Source organism: Hypanus sabinus, chromosome 14 (assembly GCF_030144855.1).
Source record: "Hypanus sabinus isolate sHypSab1 chromosome 14, sHypSab1.hap1, whole genome shotgun sequence".
In the NCBI taxonomy this organism is placed as follows: Eukaryota; Metazoa; Chordata; class Chondrichthyes; order Myliobatiformes; family Dasyatidae; genus Hypanus; species Hypanus sabinus.
Genome location: NC_082719.1, coordinates 70,668,262 through 70,691,384, shown reverse-complemented (window position 1 = coordinate 70,691,384; position 23,123 = coordinate 70,668,262). Strand labels below are relative to the sequence as shown.

Genomic DNA, 23,123 nt, shown 5'->3' with positions numbered 1-23,123 from the left:
CTGGCGCTTAGGAATCAGCAGTGAATAATGAGGTTGGGCCTTCTAAACAGTTCGTGCATCCTGAGCCCAAGAATAAACAGGGACTGAGCATGCTCTATCCACTTCTTCTATTTCCGGCAATTTAGATGCATCTAGGCGTATTACTGCCCTCCGCACGATGTATAATTAATTATAGAATTTCAAGAAACTCAAATTCTCGAATATAAACTGGTCGCACGTAGAAACAGAATACTAAACTCTTCAATCAGATGACGGTTCTCTTGGTGGCCAAACAAAGGTTTAATAGAGAAACAAAATACATTTAAGTCAGACAACCGCTTGAACAGTATGCTTCTTGCAATTTTATATCAATTACAACTCAGCAAAACATGCTGAACATTCCCTGGATTACCACAGTCACATAATTCACTAGGATGTTTTCCTATTATCTTTAAATAATAGTTTAGCTCACAATGCCCCAACCCAAGTCTTGTTAATTTCACTATATGTCTATGATTTAAAGAGTAACAGTCTGAGACATTTTTAACTAGAGGGTGACTAGAAAAGAAATGCCTTCCCTTTATTTCATTTTTCCAATCCTCCTGCCACTTCTTCTCTATATCCTTTTTTAATCCTACTTCTCAATTCTGCTCTGCCCAGGGGTAGATTCCTACTTGTCCAGTCTGTAAGGAAGACTTTGCAATGCCATCCACAATTTTATTTCCCTCCACCCCACCCCAGCATGCCCAGGTATCCATGTAAATCTGACTTAACAACCCATCTTCCCTACTCTAAACAAAACTAAGAGAATCTCAATAACTGTGTCAGGACGAACTTTTGATTTATTCCCTTTTATAGCCACTAAGGCAGCAGCAGAATCCGAACAGATGATAGCCCTGCATGGTTGAGAGTCTTCTATTCACCATAAGGCCCAGATGTTTGCTAATAATTCTGTTGCAAAGACAGAAACACCACCTGAAACCCAGTGACCAATCTCAACTCCAAGTTGAGACACGTACATCCCAAATCCTGCCTTACTGCTCTCTGGGTCCACTGAGTCATCTGTAAAAATCTTCAGATATGATCCCCATTTATTATTTAAATATTTATTTACGATCGATGCTGTTGAAATTGCTCTGCTTCCTTGAAGCTGATAAAGGAGGAATAGGTCTACTTCTGGTTCTGGTAAAAGCCAAAAGGGAATGGGTGGCAAGCAAATTTGGTCAGCTATGTCTTCCTCAATCAGTTTCAATTTCACAGCCCAGATATTAACCAAGTCTAAAAATGGATATCTTTTAATTTTACTTTGGCGCTCCGATGTCTCCTGCAAAAGACATTATGATGGACAGCTGTGATTGAAGCCATTTAGTTTTGCCCAATACTGCAGCCCAACTCAACTCGTCTTAAATGTAGAGGTGCTTCTCCCATCTCCACGCATAATGCAGGGACTGATGTTGCTCTAAAAGCTCCACAACAGAGTCTAAGTGCTTTGGACTGCACAGTGCCTAATTTTCCAAGCACTGCCGTAGCAACAGAACCGTAAGCAATACAACCATAATTAATAACTGATCTAATCATACCTAGATATATTAAGTACATTGTTTCCTGCCCTGATCCCCAATCACATCCAGCAGTACTTCTCATAACATTTAAAACTTTCTCACACTTTCCAATTGTTTTATCTATATGAACCCTCCAAGTAAGTCTTTCATCAAACCAGACACCTAAAAACTGGAATACCTTGACTTTTTCTAATGGAGAATCATATAGACACAATTTGCAATCAGGAATCTTTCTTCTAAAGCCAAAAATCATATATTTGGACTTAGAAGCAGAAATCCTGAAACCCCATTTACTTGCCCAGTTGTCAACTGATCGTAAAGCCTTTTGTACCTGCTTTAATATATACTTGATGTTTCTTCCTCTTTTCCAGATTGTACCATTGCCTGCAAATAATGATTTGCTAAATCCTGTCCCTACCTGATCAAAGATATTGTTTATCATGACATTAAAAAGAACTGGACTAATGACATTTCCTTGAGTGGTACCATTACCTATTTTAACTGACTTGGAGCTTGTTCCGCCTATTCTTACTTGAATTGTCCTTTCCTTAAGAAAATCTTTGATCCAATTAAATATTCTACCTCTAATTTCTGCATCATAGAGTTTAATTAATAAACCATCTTTCCATAGTAAGTCATATGCTCTTTCAATACAGTATCTGGAAATACGCTTACCATTACTTCTCTATTTTGAAACACTTTTTTAATATCATGATCTAAAAGGGCAACAGATTCCATTGTTGACCTTCCAGTTCTAAAACCACTTTGAAAGGCCGCAAACTGTCCCTTATTTTCTAAAATGTAAACTAGTCTGTTGGTGACCATTCATTCCATAGTTTTACAAAGCACTGATGTTAAAGCAATAGGCTGATACAAACTAGGACTAGATGCATCTTTACCTGGCTTTAAAACTGGAACTACCACCACATGCTTCCATTCTACTGGTAATTTTCTTTCTTTCCACACTGAATTAAACAAAGCAGGCATTTCTATTAATACAGAGTCATCTAAATGCTTAAGTAATTCATAACACAGTCCATCCCTCCAGAAGTGTTGAACCTTATTGGACAGCTTCCTGCAATTCTTGAAGGGAGAAGAGCAAATTTATGGAGCTATTATCATCCAAACTCCTGTCCAATTTCCTTTCTCAAATCACCTGGCTCTCCAGAACTGTGTAACGCTTGGATCCTCTAGAAACATATCAGCCTTTTCCTTGTTGGTTACCGTTTCAATATCTCCTTCCAGCAAAGCTGGGATAGATGGTGTTCTATATATCCCTGACATTCTGTGAATGATCATCCATAGCCACTTTATAGGTGTCTCAGGGCCCAGGGGTCCATAAAATCTTCTCCAACTATCCCTCTTTGCATTTTTAATTACTATCCTTGCTACTGCTCTTTCCTTTTTATACTCCATAACATTATCCCACAATGGGTACTTTCTTAATTTCCTGTAAGCTCTATTTCTGTTTCTTACTGCTATATCATAATTTTTATTCCACCACGGTACTAAGACTTGAACCTTAGGAACATTCCATAGCAGTATAGTCAACGGAGCAACTTTATGAATTATAAAACTGAGGGATTCATTCCAATCCTCTATGGAGCCCTCGCTATCAATCTCTTCTGTTATATCCACAGCTCTCTCCTGGTACTCATCCCAATGGGCCAATGAAAAATTATACCTAGCAGCCCTCTCCTCAACTTCTACTATCAAATTTCTACCAAATCTACATAATATAGGATAGTGATCACTTCCTAGTGCTTATCTGTCCATAACATCCCATTCCCCAACCTTGGCTAAGTTTAAGGAAGTGATTGATAAGTCTAAGTGACTACAAGTATTCTTTACAATATTAAATCTTGTAGGCCTTCCGTCATTTAGAAGTACCATGTTGTATTTATCTAGAAACTCCTCTACTACCACTCCATTACTATCTTTACTTTCACTACCCCATATAGGATTATGGGCATTGAAATCTTCAACCCAGATTACTGGGGATCTTGCCTTATTCATAATTTCATCAAAATCTGATAACATCATCATATTTCATGGATTATAGAAGTTAGTTAAAGTTGTTTGACCATGAAAGCTCCAAACTTCCACAGCCACAAATTCAAGGTTAGATTTAAAATCAAGTCTTCTAAACTGAAGTCCTGTTTTCATGAAAGTTGCACACCCTCCACCAGATTTACCCATTCTATTAGCTCTCAAACTATCATACCCAGGGATCACAAAATCTAAATGAGGCGTCAACTATACAGATCAAATCAGGCTTATCCTTAAAAGTTCCAAAAATCTTTTTAATTCTTGACCATTTGCAATTAAACTTCTTGCATTCCATTGTAATATTAAAAACATCCAAATGCTAATTATTGGCCTCTTCATCCACCTAAAGCTCCCCCACACTCTCTGACCCTGCCAACTGAGAAGTGTTCAGTGATTGTTTGTCTGTCATATACTCATGTAATTTTTCCAGTAAAACCTGTTTCATATCAAGGAATCTCTCTGCTGCTCCAACAACTACTTTTATCATATCCGACCTCTTGGTTGCAGTTTTAGCCCCAACCAGTACATCAACAACAAACACCAAAAAAAAACTCTTTAGTAATCAACAACATGTCTGAAGGAACCATAGTTGGAGAACGCAGAATGTGCTGACTCCCCATCATTCCAATCTTTTCTTTACTTATCCTTTGCTTTCTATCAACTTTCTTTACTGCCTCAGCTTATGATTTTTTTTTGTTGGTTACTAACAACCTGAATCTGCTTTGCCTTAATAAAATACTCAATATACTCAAAATAAAATAAAATACTCTGAATGCCACTACATGGTCCCCTCCACAGTTACTGCATTTAGGTGCTGTTGCCTTACAAGCTTTAATATCATGATCCTCTCTACATTTCACATATCTTCTTTTACCTCGTCACGAACCAGCAATGAGTCCAAATCTCTGGCAATTATAACAGCGCAAGGGAGGTCTAATATATTCCCTAACTTGATAAGACATGCTCCCAAGATAGACTCTAGTTAGAAGAACATCACCTGCAAAAACCAGTAGGACAGGAGAATCCCAATCACCTCCTCCTCTTGATTTTAATCGCTTGGCTTCAATCGCTTGACCTTTTCAGTCATACCATACACCACCCCCCTAACTCCCTCCCTTTCTTTCAGAGTAATACACTCCACTTTAACAACCAATTTTCCCACCGTTTTAGCACTGCTATATTGGCCAACATCTTAGCAACAAATTTTCAGCAATCCATTATACAAAATCTTGGCCTGGAATCCTTTACCTATTTGGTTCTCTAATGCTGTTGCCACCTTCAAAGGATTAAGGGCTCTAAATCCTCCTTCACCTTCCTCCTGACCTTTAATTTTATACAGAACTACAAATTCCTCCAAGTCACCCATTTTCCTCAATTTTGTTGTCCCGTATCGGGTCTTTCACTTGATGCACCTCTTTTTTGGCTACCCTTACTTCTGGAGTATTCCACAGTCTCCCACCCTCCTCCTTCATTCTCAACTACCCCCCCCCTCCCCGTTTGCAGCCATAGGCTACAAACTAACCCTTTCAAACTGCTAGGCTGAATAAAGAGGAAGAAAATAAATTAATAAAATATGTAAAATTAAACAAACTGCCCAACCAAAAGTTAAGGAAACCACCACTAAGTGAACATCAAAACAATTGCCCTGCCCTTCCCACATCACTCACCAAGCCTGCTCTATCCAGTAATTGGGAGTCCACTTTAAATAATCACAGTATATGGAAAACCCATGCCAATCAAAATATACTTGTCAAGATTAAACAGAAAGCACAAGGACTTAACAACTCTAGATAAGACAACAATTAACAAACACAAGTTCACAGGCCCAAATGGCTCATTGTGGTAGAGGGATGGACAAAGCAAGGGGAAATCTCAGATAGGCAGAGGCCCTATTGTTAAGCAGTGAAATAGAGAAAGCTTGGAACCAATGCGAAGGGGAGGATAGGCAAGTGATAGAGATGGGATGCACTCAGAACAATGGTTTGAGATGTTTCTATTTTAATGTGAGGAGTATTATGAATAAAGTGGATGAGCTTAGAGCATGGATCAGCACTTGGAGCTATGATGTTGCGACCATTACAGACACTTGGATGGTGCAGGGACAGGAATGGTTACTTCAAGTGCCAGGCTTTAGATGTTTCAGAAAGGACAGGGAGGGAGGCAAAAGAGGTGGGGGCATGGCACTGTTGATCAGAGATAGTGTCAAGGCTGCAGGAAAGGAGAAAATCATGGAGGGGTTGTTGATAGAGTCTCTGTGGCTGGAAGTTAGGAATAGGAAAGGGTCAATAATTCAACTGGGTGTTTTTTATAGACCACCCAAAAGAAACAAGGAGCAGATAGAGAGACAGATTCTGGAAAGGAGTAATAATAACAGGGTTGTTGTTGTGGGAGATTTTAATTTTCCCAATACTGATTGGCATTTCCCTAGAGTGAGGGGTTTAGATGGGGTAGAGTTTGTCAGGTGTGTTCAGGAAGGTTTCCTGACACAATATGTAGATAAGCCTACACAAGGAGAGGCTGTCCTTGATCTGGTATTGGGAAATGAACCTGGTCAGGTGTCAGATCTCTCAGTGGGAGAGCATTTTGGAGATAGTGATCACAATTCTATATTTATATATTTATATAATTATATATATATATATATATATATATATATTCTAGATAGGAACAGACAAGTTAGGGAAATGTTTAATTGGAGTAAGGGGAATTATAAGGCTATCAAGCAGGAACTTGGAAGCATAAATTGGAAACAGATCTTCTCAGGGAAACATATGGAAGAAATGTGGCAGATGTTCGGGGATATTTTCGTGGGTTTCTGCGTAGATACGTTCCAATGAAACATGGAAAGGATGGTAACATACAGGAATCATGGTTACTAAGGCTGTTGTAAATCTAGTCAAGAAGAAAAGAAGAGATTATAAAATGTTCAAGAAAACTTGGTAATGATAGAGATCCAGAAGATTATAAGGCTAGCAGGAAGGAGCTTAAGAATGAAATTAGGAGAGCCAGAATGGGCCATTGAAGTCAAGTCAAGTCAAGTCACTTTTTAATTGTCATTTTGACCATAACTGCTGGTACAGTACACAGTAAAAATGAGATGTTTTTCAGGACCATGGCGCAACATGAAACAGTATAAAAACTACTCTGAACAATGTAAAAACAACACAGAAAAAAACTACACTAGACTACAGACCCACCCAGGACTGCATAAAGTGCACAAAACAGTGCAGGTATTACAATAAATAATAAACAAGACAAAAGGCACAGTAGAGGGCAATAAGTTGGTGTCAGTCCAGACTCTGGGTATTGAGGAGTCTGATGGCTTGGGGGAAGAAACTGTTAGATAGTCTGGTCGTGAGAGCCCAAATGCTTTGGTGCCTTTTCCCAGATGTCAGGAGGGAGAAGAGTTTGTATGAGGGGTGCGTGGGGTCCTTCATAATGCTGTTTGCTTTGCAGATGCAGCGTGTAGTGTAAATGTCCATGATGGTGGGAAGAGAGACCCCGATGATCTTCTCAGCTGACCTCACTATCCACTGCGGTGTCTTGCGATCCAAAATGGTGCAACTTCTGAACCAGGCTGTGATGCAGCTGCTCAGGATGCTCTCAATACAACCCCTGTAGAATGTGATGAGGATGGGGGGTGGGAGATGGACTTTCCTTAGCCTTCGCAGAAAGTAGCGATGCTTCTGGGCTTTCTTTGCTATATAGCTGGCGTTGGTGGACCAGGTGAGATTCTCTGCCAGGTGAAAACCAAGAAATTTCGTGTTCTTAACGATCTCTACCGAGAAGTGGTCGATGTTCAGCGGGGAGTGGTTGCTCCGTGCCCTCCTGAAGTCAACAACCATCTCTTTTGTTTTGTTCACGTTCAGAGACAGGTTGTTGATTCTGCACCAGTCCGTTAGCCGCTGCACCTCTTCTCTGTATGCTGACTCGTCACTGTTGCTGATGAGACCCACCACAGTCGTGTCATTGGCAAACTTGATGATGTGGTTTGAGCTGTATGTTGCAGCACCATTGTGGGTCAGCAGAGTGAACAGCAGTGGACTGAGCACATAGCTCTGGGGGGCCCCTGTGCTCAGTGTGATGGTGTTGGAGATGCTGCTCCCGATCCGGACTGACTGAGGTCTCCCAGTCAGGAAGTCTAAGATCCAGTTGCAGAGAGAGGTGTTCAGACCCAGTAGGCTCAGCTTTCCAATCAGTTTCTGAGGAACGATTGTGTTGAATGCTGAGCTGAAGTCTATGAACAGCATTTGAATGTACGTGTCTTTTTTGTCAAGGTAGGTGAGGGCCAGGTGGAGGGTGATGGCAATGGCATCGTCTGTTGAACGGTTGGGACAGTACGCAAACTGCACGGGGTCCAATGAGGGGTGCAGCAGGGTCTTGATGTGCTACAAGACGATCCTCTCTATACACTTCATGATGATGGATGTAAGTGCAACGGGACAGTAGTCATTGAGGCAGGTCACTGAAGACTTCTTCAGCACTGGGACGATGGTGGTAGCCTTGAAGCACGTTTGAATGACAATGCTCCTCAGGGAGATGTTGAAGATATCAGTGAGAGCATCTGCCAGCTGGTCTGCACATCCTCTAAGCAGTCTGCCAGGAACATTGTCTGGACCAGCAGCCTTCCGTGGGTTAAACCTGCACAGGGTTCTTCTCACATCGGCCACAGTGAGACACAGCACCTGGCCATTTGTAGGAGGGGTGGACTTCCTCGCTGCCACGTCACTTTCCACCTCAAAACGAACGGAGAAGTTGATCAGCACATCTGGGAGGGAGGCATCACCTGCACAATCAGGTGATGTTGTTTTGTAGTTGGTGATGTCCTGGATGCCCTTCCACATGCCCTACATGTTGCTGCAGTCCTGGAAGTGGCTGTGGATTCGCTGGGCGTGTGCACACTTTGCCCCTCTGATGGCCCGGGACAATTTGGCGGACAGGATTAAACCCCAAGGCATTCTACAAGTATGTGAAGAGCAAGAGGATAAGATTTGAGAGAGTAGAGGGCTATAGGTAAGACAAGTAATTTCTAAGGTAGGGACATGTTCGGCACAACTTTGTGGGCCGAATGGTCTGTATTGTGCTGTAGGTTTTCTATGTTTCTATGTTTCTAGAATAGGACCAATCAAGTGTGACAGTGGAAAAGTATGTATGGAACGGGAGGAGATGGCAGAAGTACTTAATGAATACTTTGCTTCAGTATTCACTATGGAAAAGGATCCTGGCGATTGAAGGGATGACTTGCAGCGAACTGAAAAACTGGAGCATGTAGGTGTTAAGGAAGAGGATGTGCTGGATGTTTTGAAAAGCATCAAGTTGGATAAGTCACTGGGACCGGACAGGATGTACCCAGGCTACTTTGGGAAATGAGGGAGAAGATTGCTGAGCCTCTGGCGATGATCTTTGCATCAACAGTGGGGAAGGGAGAGGTTCCGGAGGACTGGAGGGTTGTGGATGTTGTTCCTTTATTCAAGAAAGGGAGTAGGAATAGTCCAAGAAATTATAGACCAGTGACTCTTACTTCAGTGCTTGGTAAGTTGATGGAGAAGATCCTGAGAGGCAGGATTTATGAGCATTTGGAGAGGATTAGGAATAGTCAGCATGGCTTTGTCAAAGGCAGGTCATACTTTATGAGCCTGATAGAATTTTTTGAGGATGTGACTAAATACATTGATGAAGATAGAGCTGTACATGTAGTGTTTATGAATTTCAGCAAGGCATTTGATAAGGTACCCCATGCAAGGCTTATTGAGAAAGTAAGGAGGCATGGGATCCAAGGGGGTCATTGCTTTGTGGATCCAGAACTGGCTTGCCCACAGAAGGCAAAAAGTAGTTGTAGATGGGTCATATTCTGCATGGAGGCTGGTGACCAGTGGTGTGCCTCAGGGATCTGTTCTGGGACCCCTACTCTTTGTGATTTTTATAAATGACCTTGATGAGGAAGTGGAGGAATGGGTTAGTAAATTTGATGATGACACAAAGTTTGGTGGTGTTGGATAGTGTGGAGGGCTGTCAGAGGTTACATCGGGACATTGATAGGATGCAAAACTGAGCTGAGAAGTGGCAGGTGTAGTTCAACCCAGATAAGTGTGAGGTGGTTCATTTTGGTAGGTCAAATATGATGGCAGAATATAGCATTAATGGTAAGTCTCTTGGCAGTGTGGAGGATCAGAGGGATCATGGGGTCCAAGTCCACAGGACACTCAAGGCTGCTACACAGGTTGACTCTGTGGTTAAGAAGGCATACGGTGCATTGGCCTTCATCAATCGTGGGATTGAGTTTAAGAGCCAAGAGGACTATATGGAACCCTGGTCAGACCTCACTTGGAGTACTGTGCACAATTCTGGTCGCCTCACTACAGGACGGATGTGGAAACCATAGAAAGGGTGCAGAGGAGATCTACAAGGATGTCACCTGGATTGGGGAGCACGCCTTACAAGAATCAGTTGAGTGAACTCGGCCTTTTCTCCTTGAAGTAACAGAAGATGAGAGGTGACCTGATAGGGGTGTACAAGATAACGAGAGGCATTGATCATGTAGGCTGTCAGAGGCTTTTCCCCAAGGCTGAAATAGCTAGCACGAGGGGCATAGTTTTAAGGCACTTGGAAGTAGGTACAGAGGAGTTGTCAGGGGTAAGTTTCTTTTACGCAGAGAGTGGTGAGTGTGTGGAATGGGCTTCAGGCGACGGTGCTGGAGGCAGAAACAATAGGGTCTTTTAAGAGACTCCTGGATGGATACATGGAGCTTAGAAAAATAGAGGGCTATAGGTAAGCCTAGGTAGCTTTAAGGTAAGGATATATTATCTACAGCTTTGTGGGCCGAAGGGCCTGTATTGTGCTGTAGATTTTCTATGTTCTAAATAAGCACAGCTAAGAAAGAGAATAAAAGGGAATGTAAAAGCTTGGAAATTAAAGGTAATAAATGTCTAACAATTGGAGAAGAATGACTGAATCCATTAGATGGTCACTTCTGATGCAGAGGAAGTAAATTACCTGAAAAGGTTTATCTTCTACCACAGCATAACCTTCCCCATCCATCCCTGCATTGCTTCATCTCCCTAGTATACTGAAATCCTTCTCTAATTGTTACCTATACAAGACCCTGGTCAGATTCCACTGGAAGTCCTGTGTTCAGTTCTGATCACCTCACTAATTTGGATAGAGTGGAAAGGAGATTTACAAGGATTGAGGGCACACCTTATGAGAATAGGTTGAGTGTACTTGGCCTTTCTCCTTGGAGTGATGGAGGATGAGAGGTGATCTGATAGAGGTGTATAAGATGATCAGAGGCATTGATCGTGTGGATAGCCAGAGGCTTTTTCCCAGGACTAAAGTGGCTAACACAAGAGGGCATAGTTTTGAGGTACTTAGAAATAGGTACGGGGGGATGTCAGAGGTAAGTTTTTCCACACAGAGAGTGGTGGGTGCATGGAATGCACTGCCAGCAGAGGTGGTGGAGGTGGATACAATAGGGTCTTTTAAGAGCCTCTAAGAGAGGTACATGCAGCTTAGCAAAATAGAGGGCTATGCACTAGGGCAATTCTAGGCAGTCTCTTACATGGTCGGCACAACATTATGGGCCGAGGGTCCTGCAATGTGCTGAAATTTCTATATGTTCTATGTAATTTGAATTACCTCTATGTCAAAGCCTCCACAGTCCTCCAGGGTGGAGAAACCATTCAAAGTCCTCTGAGTGAAGACATCTTTCCTCATCAACTCCAAAGAGTCACCCCTAATTTTGAGATTGTGGCCCCCAATACAGATTACTTTACTTCTGTTTAATTTGGTTAGTTGTTTAAAGTTGGACAAATTTTAATGGGTTTCTCACATATTCTTGTAAATTTGAGGGAATACAGGCCTAATCTCCATAATCCTTCCTCATAAGGAAACCTGCCATCCCTAGAACCAGACTATTGTATCTTTGCTGTACTCCCTCAATGGCAAGTTCATCCCCTCTGCAGTAAGGAGATCCAAACTGCACACAAAATCCCAGGTGTGTTCTCAGCAAGACCCCATACAATTACAGTAAAATTCTCCTTACTTCTGTACTCAAAACCTCTCATGGTAAAAGTTAACATAACATTTGCCTTCCTAACCACAGCAGTTACCATTATGTAATTTTAGTTTTTCACAGCCGAATCTCACAAACAGCAAATGAAATTAATGACTAAATCAGCAGTGTTAGCTTGGGGACCAAATGCTAACCAAAATAAGCCCCATTTTACTGTATTCCTTTAATTGCCCTTCTGAAACAATAACAACCACTTGAAGAGGCAGATGAGACTTTAGACTAATACTTCATTCAAGTATTTTTTATTATTCCTGACATCTTATCATATCCTCTGATTTGTTAAACCTGATTCAGTTAATATTAGTAATAAACATTAACTTCTCCAATTTCAGCAGAAGTAACTGGGTCATGTCATCATGGCAGTCCATCAAGATGCTGGAGGGGTTTGAAATTTTTTGTGGCAAGGCTGTATTTTTCTTTTTGTGATTTTCTGAAGAGTTAAAATGCTAATTTATGGTTGGTGTTTCAACGTTTGTTTTAAGTGACTGACAAAGTAAATAGTGTGTGATTAAAATTATTCTAATTTGATGTATTGTAGCTCCTTTGTATTCAAAGTTATACTTCTATCTTATTTTTAATGTTTCTTCCGAGCAAGGCATTTTCTTTCCCACATCTAGGTATAATGTACTCTTCTCACACTGTGGGTGTAAATTTGAAATGTATTGGTTGTGGCAAAATGTGTTATGACAAAGCTGTTAAAATGTTAGCTACTCAAAAGCCTTGCTCCTGTACGTCGTTCTACCAGTTGTTAATCACACATCCCCCTCTAAGTAGCACAAATTAGGACTGGTTTTACATAGTGCTGTTAAAATGATTAATAAGCTTCAAGCCGTTTTCATCACTTCAATAATCGGTGCTTTGGCAGTTCACAATGGTGAGTATATAAATGGTGATTTTAGCTTCACAGAAATTTGAAACAATATTAATATCAATATTTATTGCAGGTACTTGTGTGAAAATCGTCGGAGGACATGATGCTAAACGTGGGACAGGAACTTACATGGCATCTATCCAAAATGCAAATGGACACATTTGTGGAGGAGTTTTAATAGATAAGCAATGGGTCTTGACTACAGCAAACTGTGTAGCGTAAGTAGTAAATTATTTATTTTTGATCAATTTCTGGTCGTTCTGAAATTAATGAGTCGTAAATTTACTGCATGGAAAATCCATTTCCCTTTTCCACCTGGTATTTTCAAATTGGTTTGAAGAGAATTTTCAGAATCATACTTGAATAGCTTGTTCTTTTCAATCTTCAAAAGCAGTACAAAGACCATTGCAGTGCAAAGTAGTCAAAGAGGTCATAGAGTTTGTATACAGAGGTAATGATTGGGGCTGTGCAAGCTGGTTCAAAACCCAAACGGTTGAAGTGAGCAGCTGTTCTTGAACCCAGTGGTGTGGGACTTCAGACTTCTGTAACAGCTGCCCAATTGTAGCTACAAGAAGAAGACATGGGCCAATAGATGCTGCCCTCTTGAGGCAGAGCTCCATGTAGGTACTTGTGATGGAGTCAGATAAGCCCACAATGTATTGGGTTGAGTTTACTACTTTCTGCAGCTTCTTGCATTCCTGCGCATTCAGATTGCTGTACCAGACCATGATGCAACTAGTCAGGATGTATTTAATAGTTCATCTGTAGACGTTTGCTGGAGTGTTTTGTAAAATGCTGAATCTCCTTAACCTTCTGTAAAATACATGTGATTGCTTCTGTGTTGGGCCCACGACAAGCCATCCAAAGTGTTAATGCTCAGAAATTTAAACCTACTGTCCTTCTCAACCTCCAATCCACCAACCTGGTTGTCACATCTTTGCCCTCTTTCCCCTGAGAAAGCTGATGGTGGCTCTGTTTAATTTCTCTGAAAGGCAACACCTTAGTTAGTTTAGAATTTTGAACACAGGATACTAAGCAGGGTTTGACCTAGGTGTAAGAATGCCTCCCTTCAGCTACAGATGATGATTAAGTGCTATTGATGTGAAGCACGGCATGCCAGTCTTCTAAAATGTGTATTTCAGACAGCTGTTAAGTAAGTAAATATTAGTTACTCCTTGCCAAAATTTGCACTGAGTTCTGTGTTATTTCAGATATATGTTAACATCCCTAGGAACAGCAATTATCTTTGTGATCCCAAAAAAATTAATGATGCAAAAGAGAAATGAATGTAAAAACAAAAATGATTTTACCTTCAAACCGTAACTTAGCTAATATAGTTAAAACATATGAGGATATAAAATAAGAGTAGTCTGTTTCAGCCTTAAGTTTTATCGATTTTGTTCTCAATACTGTATTGAGTTTGGATCTGGATGAGAAAAGCTCAGATTGTGTATGTGCGGTGTGCCACAATCCACATTCTTAAAACTTGAAATTGACTTGAATTGACTTTATTACTTACATCCTTCAGTACACTGTAAGCACAAGTAGAATTGGGGTACTGGTGGATTTAGACTTGGGGAGCTAGTGAGAGAGACAATTTTCCTGACATGAATTGTAATCTAGATTTTGCATTGTTAAGGAAAAGATGAAGAAACAGGAATTTTAAAAATTGCTGTTCAGCTAAATTAGTGGGCTGAGATTAGATTTATCACTAATGGACTGGAAAAGCTTCTCTAAGTAAATTGCTGCCAGAGCAAAGAGAGGAATTAAGGGAAGAGATGCTAAGGCTCAGGCCAAGTATTTCTTAATAAAAGAAAATGGAGATGTCCTCAATCAAAACTTCCATTAATACTGATGAATTCAAGTAAAGGAAATTTATAACATTAGCAAAAGCTTACGTTGTAGTTAGCTTTGAGGTGCCTGGGTGAAAGTAACTAGGAAACTGAGAAGACAAAGAGCAGGCGTTCAAAATACTAAAAAAATCAACATTTTGTTTTATAAATGTACGTAATGAAAGAAGGTAGCCAAGGAAAGAATAAATTCTATTGGATATTCAAATGGCAACTAGTATGTGGAAGATGAAGGCATGCGTTTAGTTCTATATGAATACTTTGTTTCTATATTCAAGAAAAATGGAGAGTAACCCAGACATTGAAATTTTTGAAGATTATATGTGATTTAAAAATAATAACCATTGAAATAAAAATTATAGTGTCCAGCGTCCAAGAAGGTGGGCAGATCTCTAACCACAGATAATATGTACCCTCAGCTATCAAAATGAGTAAGGGAAAAAATAACACAGGCTGTATCATATTCTAATTGTCCTGGTCACATACTTCGTGTAAAAGAATAGGAGAGAGCTAACGTATTATCATTGATCGGAAGAGGAGAAAAAGGTACACTGCCATTGATAAGAAGCTGACCATCATCAGAAAACAAATTTGAACTTATTGCTGAGGTATGTTGAATACAATCAGCATAGACTGTTAATGGAATTGAAAACTGTTAATGGGAAAATTTTAAGAGGGTTACAAGGTAAGTCAATAAAGGTAGAACATTTGATAGACTGTATGGATTTTCACACGTCTGTTGATGAATCCAATGTTGTGACTTGATCAGGAAAGTAAAAGTCCATTGGATCAAAGAGAAAGTAGCGAGCTGTATGAGAATTTGGATTTACCAACAAATAAAAACAAATGGAATTTTGTTTGTAATTGAAGCACTGTAGGGTTTTGTTATGTTCAGCTCAGAGTTGCTTATACATTATACATGAAGTGAAAAGTCCTTGATTAAAGGTTTGTCACAAATACCAAAAACAGCTATCTAATTGAATGGATTTCCAAGCTGCTGGGAAATGTTAGTGGTTTGGTTAGAAGAACACAACTGTAATGAATAGAACAGCAAACAGCCTGCTGGAGGAATTCAGAAGGATCAATGAAATGCATCTGCAAAGGGTTTGGGGCAGAGGAAGGGGTGGTGGGAGCAAGGTAATAATTGTCCAAGTTAAAATCAGTTTGCATAAGTGTAAGATACTAGATTTGAGGTAGTTAAGGAAAATGGGATACCAAGAAATATAGAGATTTAGAGAGTGCATTGCCAACAGATTTCTGAAGATAATGGGATAGATAGATAAATTGTTAAGAGGTTGTCTGAACCACTTGCTTTTATTGGCCACCGTGCGACTATAAGAACAGGTGGTTATGCTGGAACATGAGTCAGGCAATATCTAGTATGCTCTTAACAATTCTGTTCACCTTATAATGGGACAAGTGTGATAGCAATAGCGAGGATACAGAGAATACTTACAAGATACTGCCAGGACTGGTAAAGTGTTGTTATGGGAAACCACTAGTTAACTGTACAAGAGTATGAGAAGGCTGAATAGTATGAACAGGAAGGATCTATTTACCTTTAAAAGGATGTTGATAATCAGCAGTTTAAGTTAGCTGGCATAAAAATCAAAGGGGAATTATATTTTCCCCATGGGGCTAGAATTCATTCCCTTGATCAGTTGGTTAAGAGCGAAAACTTCAGTGTATTTAAAAAGTTCCTGAACCAGCCCATCAAAAGCCAAAACCTACAAAGTTACGGACTGAGAAGTAAAGAGTGAAATCGACCAAAGCACTTCCATTTTTTTTTTGCCAACATAGACATAAAGGGCCAAAAGGCCTCCTACTGTGACACTAATAACTTACTCTGCAACACTTTGAGTGAGAAATGTATCCTCATTACAGTTCCAAAAAATAGTGCATTTATTTTGAGCTTTGGCTCTCACAAGGTTTTTTCTCTCCAAGCTGAGGAAACATCAATGCAACATGTATTCTGAGAGGCTCTTTAAGGATTTAATGTTTCAACTTTGCTTGTCTTCTTTGTCCAAGGAATGGACTCACAGTGGTTATTGGAACACGTTCCTTAAAGGATGCAAAGAAAGATAATAAATTTAGATCCATTGAGACAATAATACATAAGAAATACAACAAGAAGAATGAATGGAATAATTTGGCTCTCCTCAAGGTATGAAGAAATCAATATGAATGATTGTGTATACTTAAAACAATATAGTATTTACAGTCTAAATAAAAATGGAATTGGGGTTTTCTGCTCGCCCACTTCTGATCCTCCTCCAGTTGTCCCATATTTGAACCCTTCCTTCCCCATCCCAAACCCCTCACCCCACCATTACCCAGTTTTGTCCCTGCCCACTGAGGCTCCCTCCCCACCCCACCATGCACCCCCCCCCCCGCACCATGTTCCACCCACTATCTACACACACAGTTCACCCATAGGTTCACTCCCCCATGTGGTTCTGGCTACAAATGCCAATCACCTCTCCCCTAATATCTCTCATTGTCGGCTCCCTTTCTCATCAGATCTATGCATTGGTAGCCCTCTAAGTTTCTGCTTTTCACCCCTCCAACAAGTCTCTACAAACTTCATACTTCCCTCCCTCCATCTCACTCCATCTGCCTCTCAATTGTTTTCTCTTTATTGTTCTCCATTTATCCGCCACTTACCATTGTATCTCAACTCGGTATCCACCCCCCCCTCAACCCACCACCTAGCTCAACCATCATCTTTCACCCCTCCTAGTCACCTCAAGCTTCTGTCTCACCACTTGCCCTTCATTGTACTGTCCAGCTCCCCTCTCCACTCTGAGTCTTGATGCAGGGCTTTGTTGTGAAACATTGACAGTTCCTTTCCTCCCCACCTGCTGCTTGACCCACTGAGCAACACACACAAAGAGCTGGAGGAACTCAGCAGGTCAAGTAGGTCAGACTTTGTGGCTCCTCATTCCAACATCTGCTGTCTCCTGTGTTTCTAAGTAAAAATACATAGCTTATCTTTAACATTAAATAAAAAAGTCTCCAACTTATCAATGAAACAAACATATTATTTGGGTTTTCATACAAACGCATGAGGTAAACTTGATTAACTGATCAACTACAGAATTATCAGAGAAAATTGAATATTTTCTAAAACATAAAGCTATTATGCAAAATGGAATTGATCACAGTTTCATACAATGTCAAAAAGGCAACTTGGCTCAAATGTCTGGTCAACTCCATTGCCCCTGCCTCATGCCTTTTTTACTATTGAATTTAGTCCTTCAATGTGATACATGTAGTGTTGCTTGAAAAAAGATAATTGTTGCATTAGAGCAATATGATTAACAGTTCATCAGTAAATGTTATTTCAATTGCAACCTTATTTATACAAACCACCAGAGGAATCACTATAATAAGTAATTGTATTCATGGAACTGAATTTGAATTAGGTTGTCCAATGCATCAAAGTTCAAAGTGGTTTATTATCATAGTACATATATGTCATCATATACAACCCTGAAATTAATTTTCTTGTGAGCAATCAATGTAAGTACACAAAACACAATAAAATCAATGACAGACCACCCCCATCAGGATGGACAAAAACCAATGTGCAAAAGACAAAACTGTGCAAAGAAAGAAATAATAATGAGAAATAAATAAGCAGTAAATATCAAGAGCATTCGATGAAGAGTCATTGAAAGTGAGCCCATATGTTGTGGGAACAGTTCAATGATGGACTGAGCAAAGTTACCCCTCTGGTTCAAGAGCCTGTTGGTTGAGAGGTAATATCTGTTCCTGAACCTGGTAGTGTGAGTGCTGAAGTTCCTGTACCTTCTTCCTGATGGCAGCAGTGAGATGAGAGCATGACCTAGATGGTGGGGTTCCTTGATGATGGATGCTGCTTTCCTGCCACAGTGCTCCTTGTAGATGTGTGCAGTGGTGGGGAGGGCTTCACCTGTGATGGAATGGTCCATTTCTGCCACACATCTGTAGATGATTGTCAAAGTTTTAGATGACATGCCGAATTCTTTGCAAACTTCTAAAACTATGCTTTCTTCATTAAGGCACTTATGTGCTAGACCCAGGACAGATCCTCTGAATTGACAGCGCCTTCAAACAGAGAACTCAGATACTAAATCCACCATCTCAGATTGCGTTCCAGATAAAATAGGATGTTTGCTAATGTTTAATCCATTTGCAATTTTTAATTAAATGAAGCAGTCTATGCCTACATTCCAAAGGCGTATACGACAATTCATCATGGGCCGACATCAACGTACAAAAGTGTTAGACAATAATCATCTCCAACAAGAGAGCATCTAACCATTCTCATTGAGATGATTTTCAATGAAGGACATTACCATTGTTGAATTGCTCTCTATCAAATTTAGAAACTTGACTGGTCACATTAGCATTGTGAATACAAGAACAGGCTAGGGTCCGGATATCCTATGGCAAGTAGTTATCCAGCCTCTAGATACCCCAGGGCCTCTCTACCATCCACAATGCGCAAGTCAAGAGTATTATATATTACTCTCCATTTGCAGCTCCAACATGCATTCCATTAACCATATTGAACATTCATTCCTTCTGCCGGCAGTTTACTATCTACAAAATGCCTTGCAGTGTCTTACCTGGATTATTGCAACAAGACCTCTCAAACATGTGAAATTTACCCACAAGAAGGACAAGGGCTTCTTGGTGAATTCCAGCATTTAGAAAGCGTGATAATGAAGGGCTGTTCCTTCATTTTCACGCTTCATAAATGCTGGAAATCACCTTTGATACTTTGACCAGAAAGATTGCAAAGGCTCAGAAAGGATGCTGGATCATCAGCTTCTCAGAGGGAGCTAGGGATGAGCAGTAAGTGTCATTCCTTGATGTGACTTGGAACTCAAAAGGGCGAATAAATAAATAAATAAACAAATAACTATTTATATTTTACATAGACTCCCTGTCATAATGATTTTCCACTTAATGCCATGTGTCTTCCTTTTGGTCCAGCTGGATAAAGCTGTAAAATTGAATAGGTTTGCAAAGACCTTGTCATTGCCAAGATCACCCAGAGATACCAAACCTGGAACAAAATGCAAGGTCTTAGGATGGGGTCAGACTGCTGAAAATGATGAGGATCTCCCAGATATTTTGCAAGAAACAACTGTAATCATCATAGACCGGAAAACCTGCAACAGTCGAAAGTATTACAACGAGTCTCCAGTCATAAACGATGATATGCTGTGTGCTGCTGGTAAACCTGACAATCAAGCTAAAATGTGCAGAGTAAGTTAAAAATTTTTGAGATAAATGCAAGTTATTCCTATAATTGATAAAACAAGAGTAATATAGTTGTTCAGTCCTGTCACTTCCTTTACCATCAGCTGCTCTCAATATTTCTCATGGACTGGAGAATGGCTTCCAGGACTTGGTACCAGATTTAAAGATTTGTTTCTTAACACTGAACTATGCTTGGGCTTTGATGAAAGTTAAAAAGTGAACTAAAAGCTGGTTTCACGACAGGATGATTTTTTTTCCCACTAGAGATTTTTGCCAAAGAGCAATTAAACCACTCACGTGTAGGGAAGCAAGATATTATTTATTATCATTTGCATAAATCGACCTTACACAAAACTTAGAATTAAAAATTTAGGCAGCTTCCTGGTCCTATTCCTTATACAGATTATGCTCTATTCTAGGCCTTTTCTTCTTAACGGTTTTGTTTAAAGATAAAAGATTCTAAAACAAGTTAATTTTACATCCTAAAATAGCTAAATGATTAAAAGTATATCCTTTTACGTTTCTACCATTTGATACCTGCAGATAATATTTTCATGGTACTATCTGAAACCATTAGGGAAATGTTGATGATTTCAATGTAGATTCAACTTCTCAGTTTATACTGAGGAGCACATATTGGGCTGCATTTGAGGGATGAAGTTCAAAGAAGTAAAACCAAATCTGAAAATATGATTTCCCCTAATAGAATAACTGATATGAAAAAGAGAGAATGAGATAACTTTGCAAGCTAATTAATCTCGGCTATTTGTTGAGACGTGGTTTGAAGAGAAAAGGAATCGCATTTGGCAGTAAAATAAATTTTCACAAGATATGTAAGAGTTGGTTCCAGTTTTCATTTATTCAGACTTATCCTCTAATTCTGTACACAGAACCTAATTAAATATCTCAGCTCACCTTGGCTCTTTCTAATTCTTTCAACAGTTACAAAATTAAAATGATTTCTCGACCACATGAAGCCTATTTGCAATCTAATTCTATTTTGAGGTTGCTAATCTGGATTTTCAAACAGCTAACACAATAACATTTGGACTTATCACTTCAATGCATTTTAACCTATTCAAAAGTAATAATACTACTATTAATAAAGTATTAATAAAATGAAGTATCACAGATTTTGTTAGAACTCATCATCAGCAATGAGCTCACTATCAACAAGTCATATTTAAATGTTTGGTCTGCAAATGAATGAGACTAAAGCATATTTATTTTGACGTATCAACCCGCAAGAATGGGAAAGGAAAATCAGGCATGAAATTTTAAATATCTCCTGAAACATTGTACACTGTTCCTCTCAATCTTCCTACTGGTAGATACCGGGGGTTTGAAAGGTGCTGTTAGAGTAGCTTAGTGACTAGCTCCAGTGCACTTTATAAATAGTGGAGACCATAACTACAGCATGCTGCTGGTAGAGTGACTGAATGTTTAGGATGGCAGATAAGTAGCAAATCACCTGGTTGCTTTTCCTGGATGATACTGACTTCTTAAGTCAACTCCAGTAAACCAGACAACGAGAAAGATTTTGGCCGCACTTCTGATTTGTGCCTTGCAGATGAAGAAAAAGCTGGGGGAGGGGGTAGTAGGGATATGGGAGGTGGGGGGAAGGAAGAGTGGGTGAGGAATAGTCAGTCAGCAGATGAGCCAATTTCTGACCTTGCAATTGGTTCATGTAAGTTTTTGTTCAATAGTGACACAATCAGAATGTTGATGGTGAGAGACTTTGTATTCTGTTGTTCTTTCGTGTGTCCCTATGGCGTCAAAGGCAAATTGCATATAACATCCGCTCAGAGCAATGGTTTGAATAAACCCACAACAGATAAGCAAGAAGTTCCTATATTTAAGGAGTTTGCCTTCTTTGTCACGGTGTTGCTATCTGCCATGATACCTAACATATTACCTTGTTTTTCACAGGGAGATGCAGGTGGACCATTAATATGTAAAAGCTCATTTCTGAAAGTGGAGTCATTAACTGGCATTGCTATCTTTGAAAAGGGATGTGAACACAAGGACAAGCCCGGCATTTATACACGTTTATCAAAGATATACACCAAGTGGATAAAGGAAAAAATCAAATCCAAAACCAACAACACTTCAATTGAGCAAAAATTATCAGAGACTACAGACTACTAGGTTGGGGAAGTAACAATCTGTACATTCAAGAAATTATGATTAACCTAAATGAAGCAAGGTTAAAATCTTAAATTTGCATAAGGTATTGATGTATAAGTTCAGGCACCCAGTACCAGTGTTCAGGCTCAATTCGACCAATCATCTTTCAGTGATGCATGGGAAAGTGAATTAGCATCAAATCTGATCAAAGAGTATACCAAAGTTATGACAAATGTAAATAGGATAGGTGGTTAGGGCCTTTTTCTAAGGACAGTGAGGTCTCAAACTAAAAGGCAAATGAGAAGGAGAAATTTAAAAGAGATCTCAAAGGTGAGGTTTCTTTTCACACAGAGGGTGGTGAACATTTAGAACAAGTTGTCAGAGGAGATGGTATGTAATAGCAGATGCAATTGCAACGTACATTAGGACTTTGGACAGGCACTTGGAAAGGAAAGGGACAGAGGGATACAGGTCTAATTGGATGAGGTTGGTTAAAAAGACCCATTTGTATGTCATACAATTCCATGATTACTAGACAAATATACAGAATATTGGGGAATTAGGGGAATAATGTGGTTAGCAGTGCAAGAAAGAGCTGTTGAGGTCGATCAGTCACAATTTTATTGAAAAACAGATAAAGCAGGAGGGCCAAATTGCCTATTCCTGTTTCTATTTTATTTTACTTTCACACAGAACCCTCCATTAATGGGGAAAATGTCAGTGGTTCAGAGCCTGAAAACTGATTGGCAAATGTCTAAATTTATAAGCCTATGCTTTGTACAAATTAAGATGCTCACCACGCGTCACATAACATGATATTGTTTTTAATATAATTCTGCATTTGATACATGTCAAGGCTACTCATAATCTTTGCAACACAGCTTGTACAGAAAGACAAATCTTGCTAAATGATCTATTGTTATTGCCTTCACAACTTTAAACTGCAACTGAATTTACCAGAAATAAAGAGCAATGAAATTCATTGATTAAAATATTGGGTGTTGTGTGCACTTTTCATTACATTTGAGATTCCCTTATCTTACTTATCCCTTCCTCACACACTCTACAACTTAAAATTAGCTTGCTTTCTCTCTTTCTGTTTCCGTGTTCTGCAAAGATCTTCAACCCGAAACATTAACTCTTGTTTTCCTTTCATAGTAAATGCCTGAGCAATGCATGTATGCAGCACATTTTGTTTCGATCTCAGAATTCCAGCATGTGGGGGTTTTTGATTTATTAAGTGTTATTTTAACTCAAATTCAAAATGAATAAACACAGTTGAACTCACTGTGTTTCAAATTGAGGCTTTGCCCTCAAAATAAATTGCCACTGCTTACAACCAACTCTGCATACAACCAAAA

The 23,123-nt window shown here is 39.6% G+C and overlaps 1 protein-coding gene across 1 annotated transcript; it reads left to right on the top strand.

Moving 5' to 3' along the window:
• The first annotated feature begins 12,401 nt into the window (after positions 1–12,401).
• Positions 12,402–22,748, top strand: LOC132404858 (granzyme K-like). The gene is made up of 5 exons (XM_059989419.1): positions 12,402–12,535; positions 12,606–12,750; positions 16,411–16,546; positions 19,366–19,641; positions 21,565–22,748. The coding sequence occupies exons 1-5, from the start codon at positions 12,472–12,474 to the stop codon at positions 21,781–21,783; spliced, it is 840 nt and encodes a 279-aa protein (XP_059845402.1). The 5' UTR covers positions 12,402–12,471; the 3' UTR covers positions 21,784–22,748.
• Positions 22,749–23,123: the final 375 nt, after the last annotated feature.

Excerpts from the sequence above, each read along its gene's own strand:
- LOC132404858 (XM_059989419.1), top strand. The coding sequence starts at position 12,472 with ATGATTAATAAGCTTCAAGCCGTTTTCATCACTTCAATAATCGGTGCT. Across the intron at positions 12,751-16,410 it reads ACTACAGCAAACTGTGTAGC|GAATGGACTCACAGTGGTTA; the intron begins GTAAGTAGTAAA and ends TCTTTGTCCAAG. Across the intron at positions 16,547-19,365 it reads ATAATTTGGCTCTCCTCAAG|CTGGATAAAGCTGTAAAATT; the intron begins GTATGAAGAAAT and ends CTTTTGGTCCAG.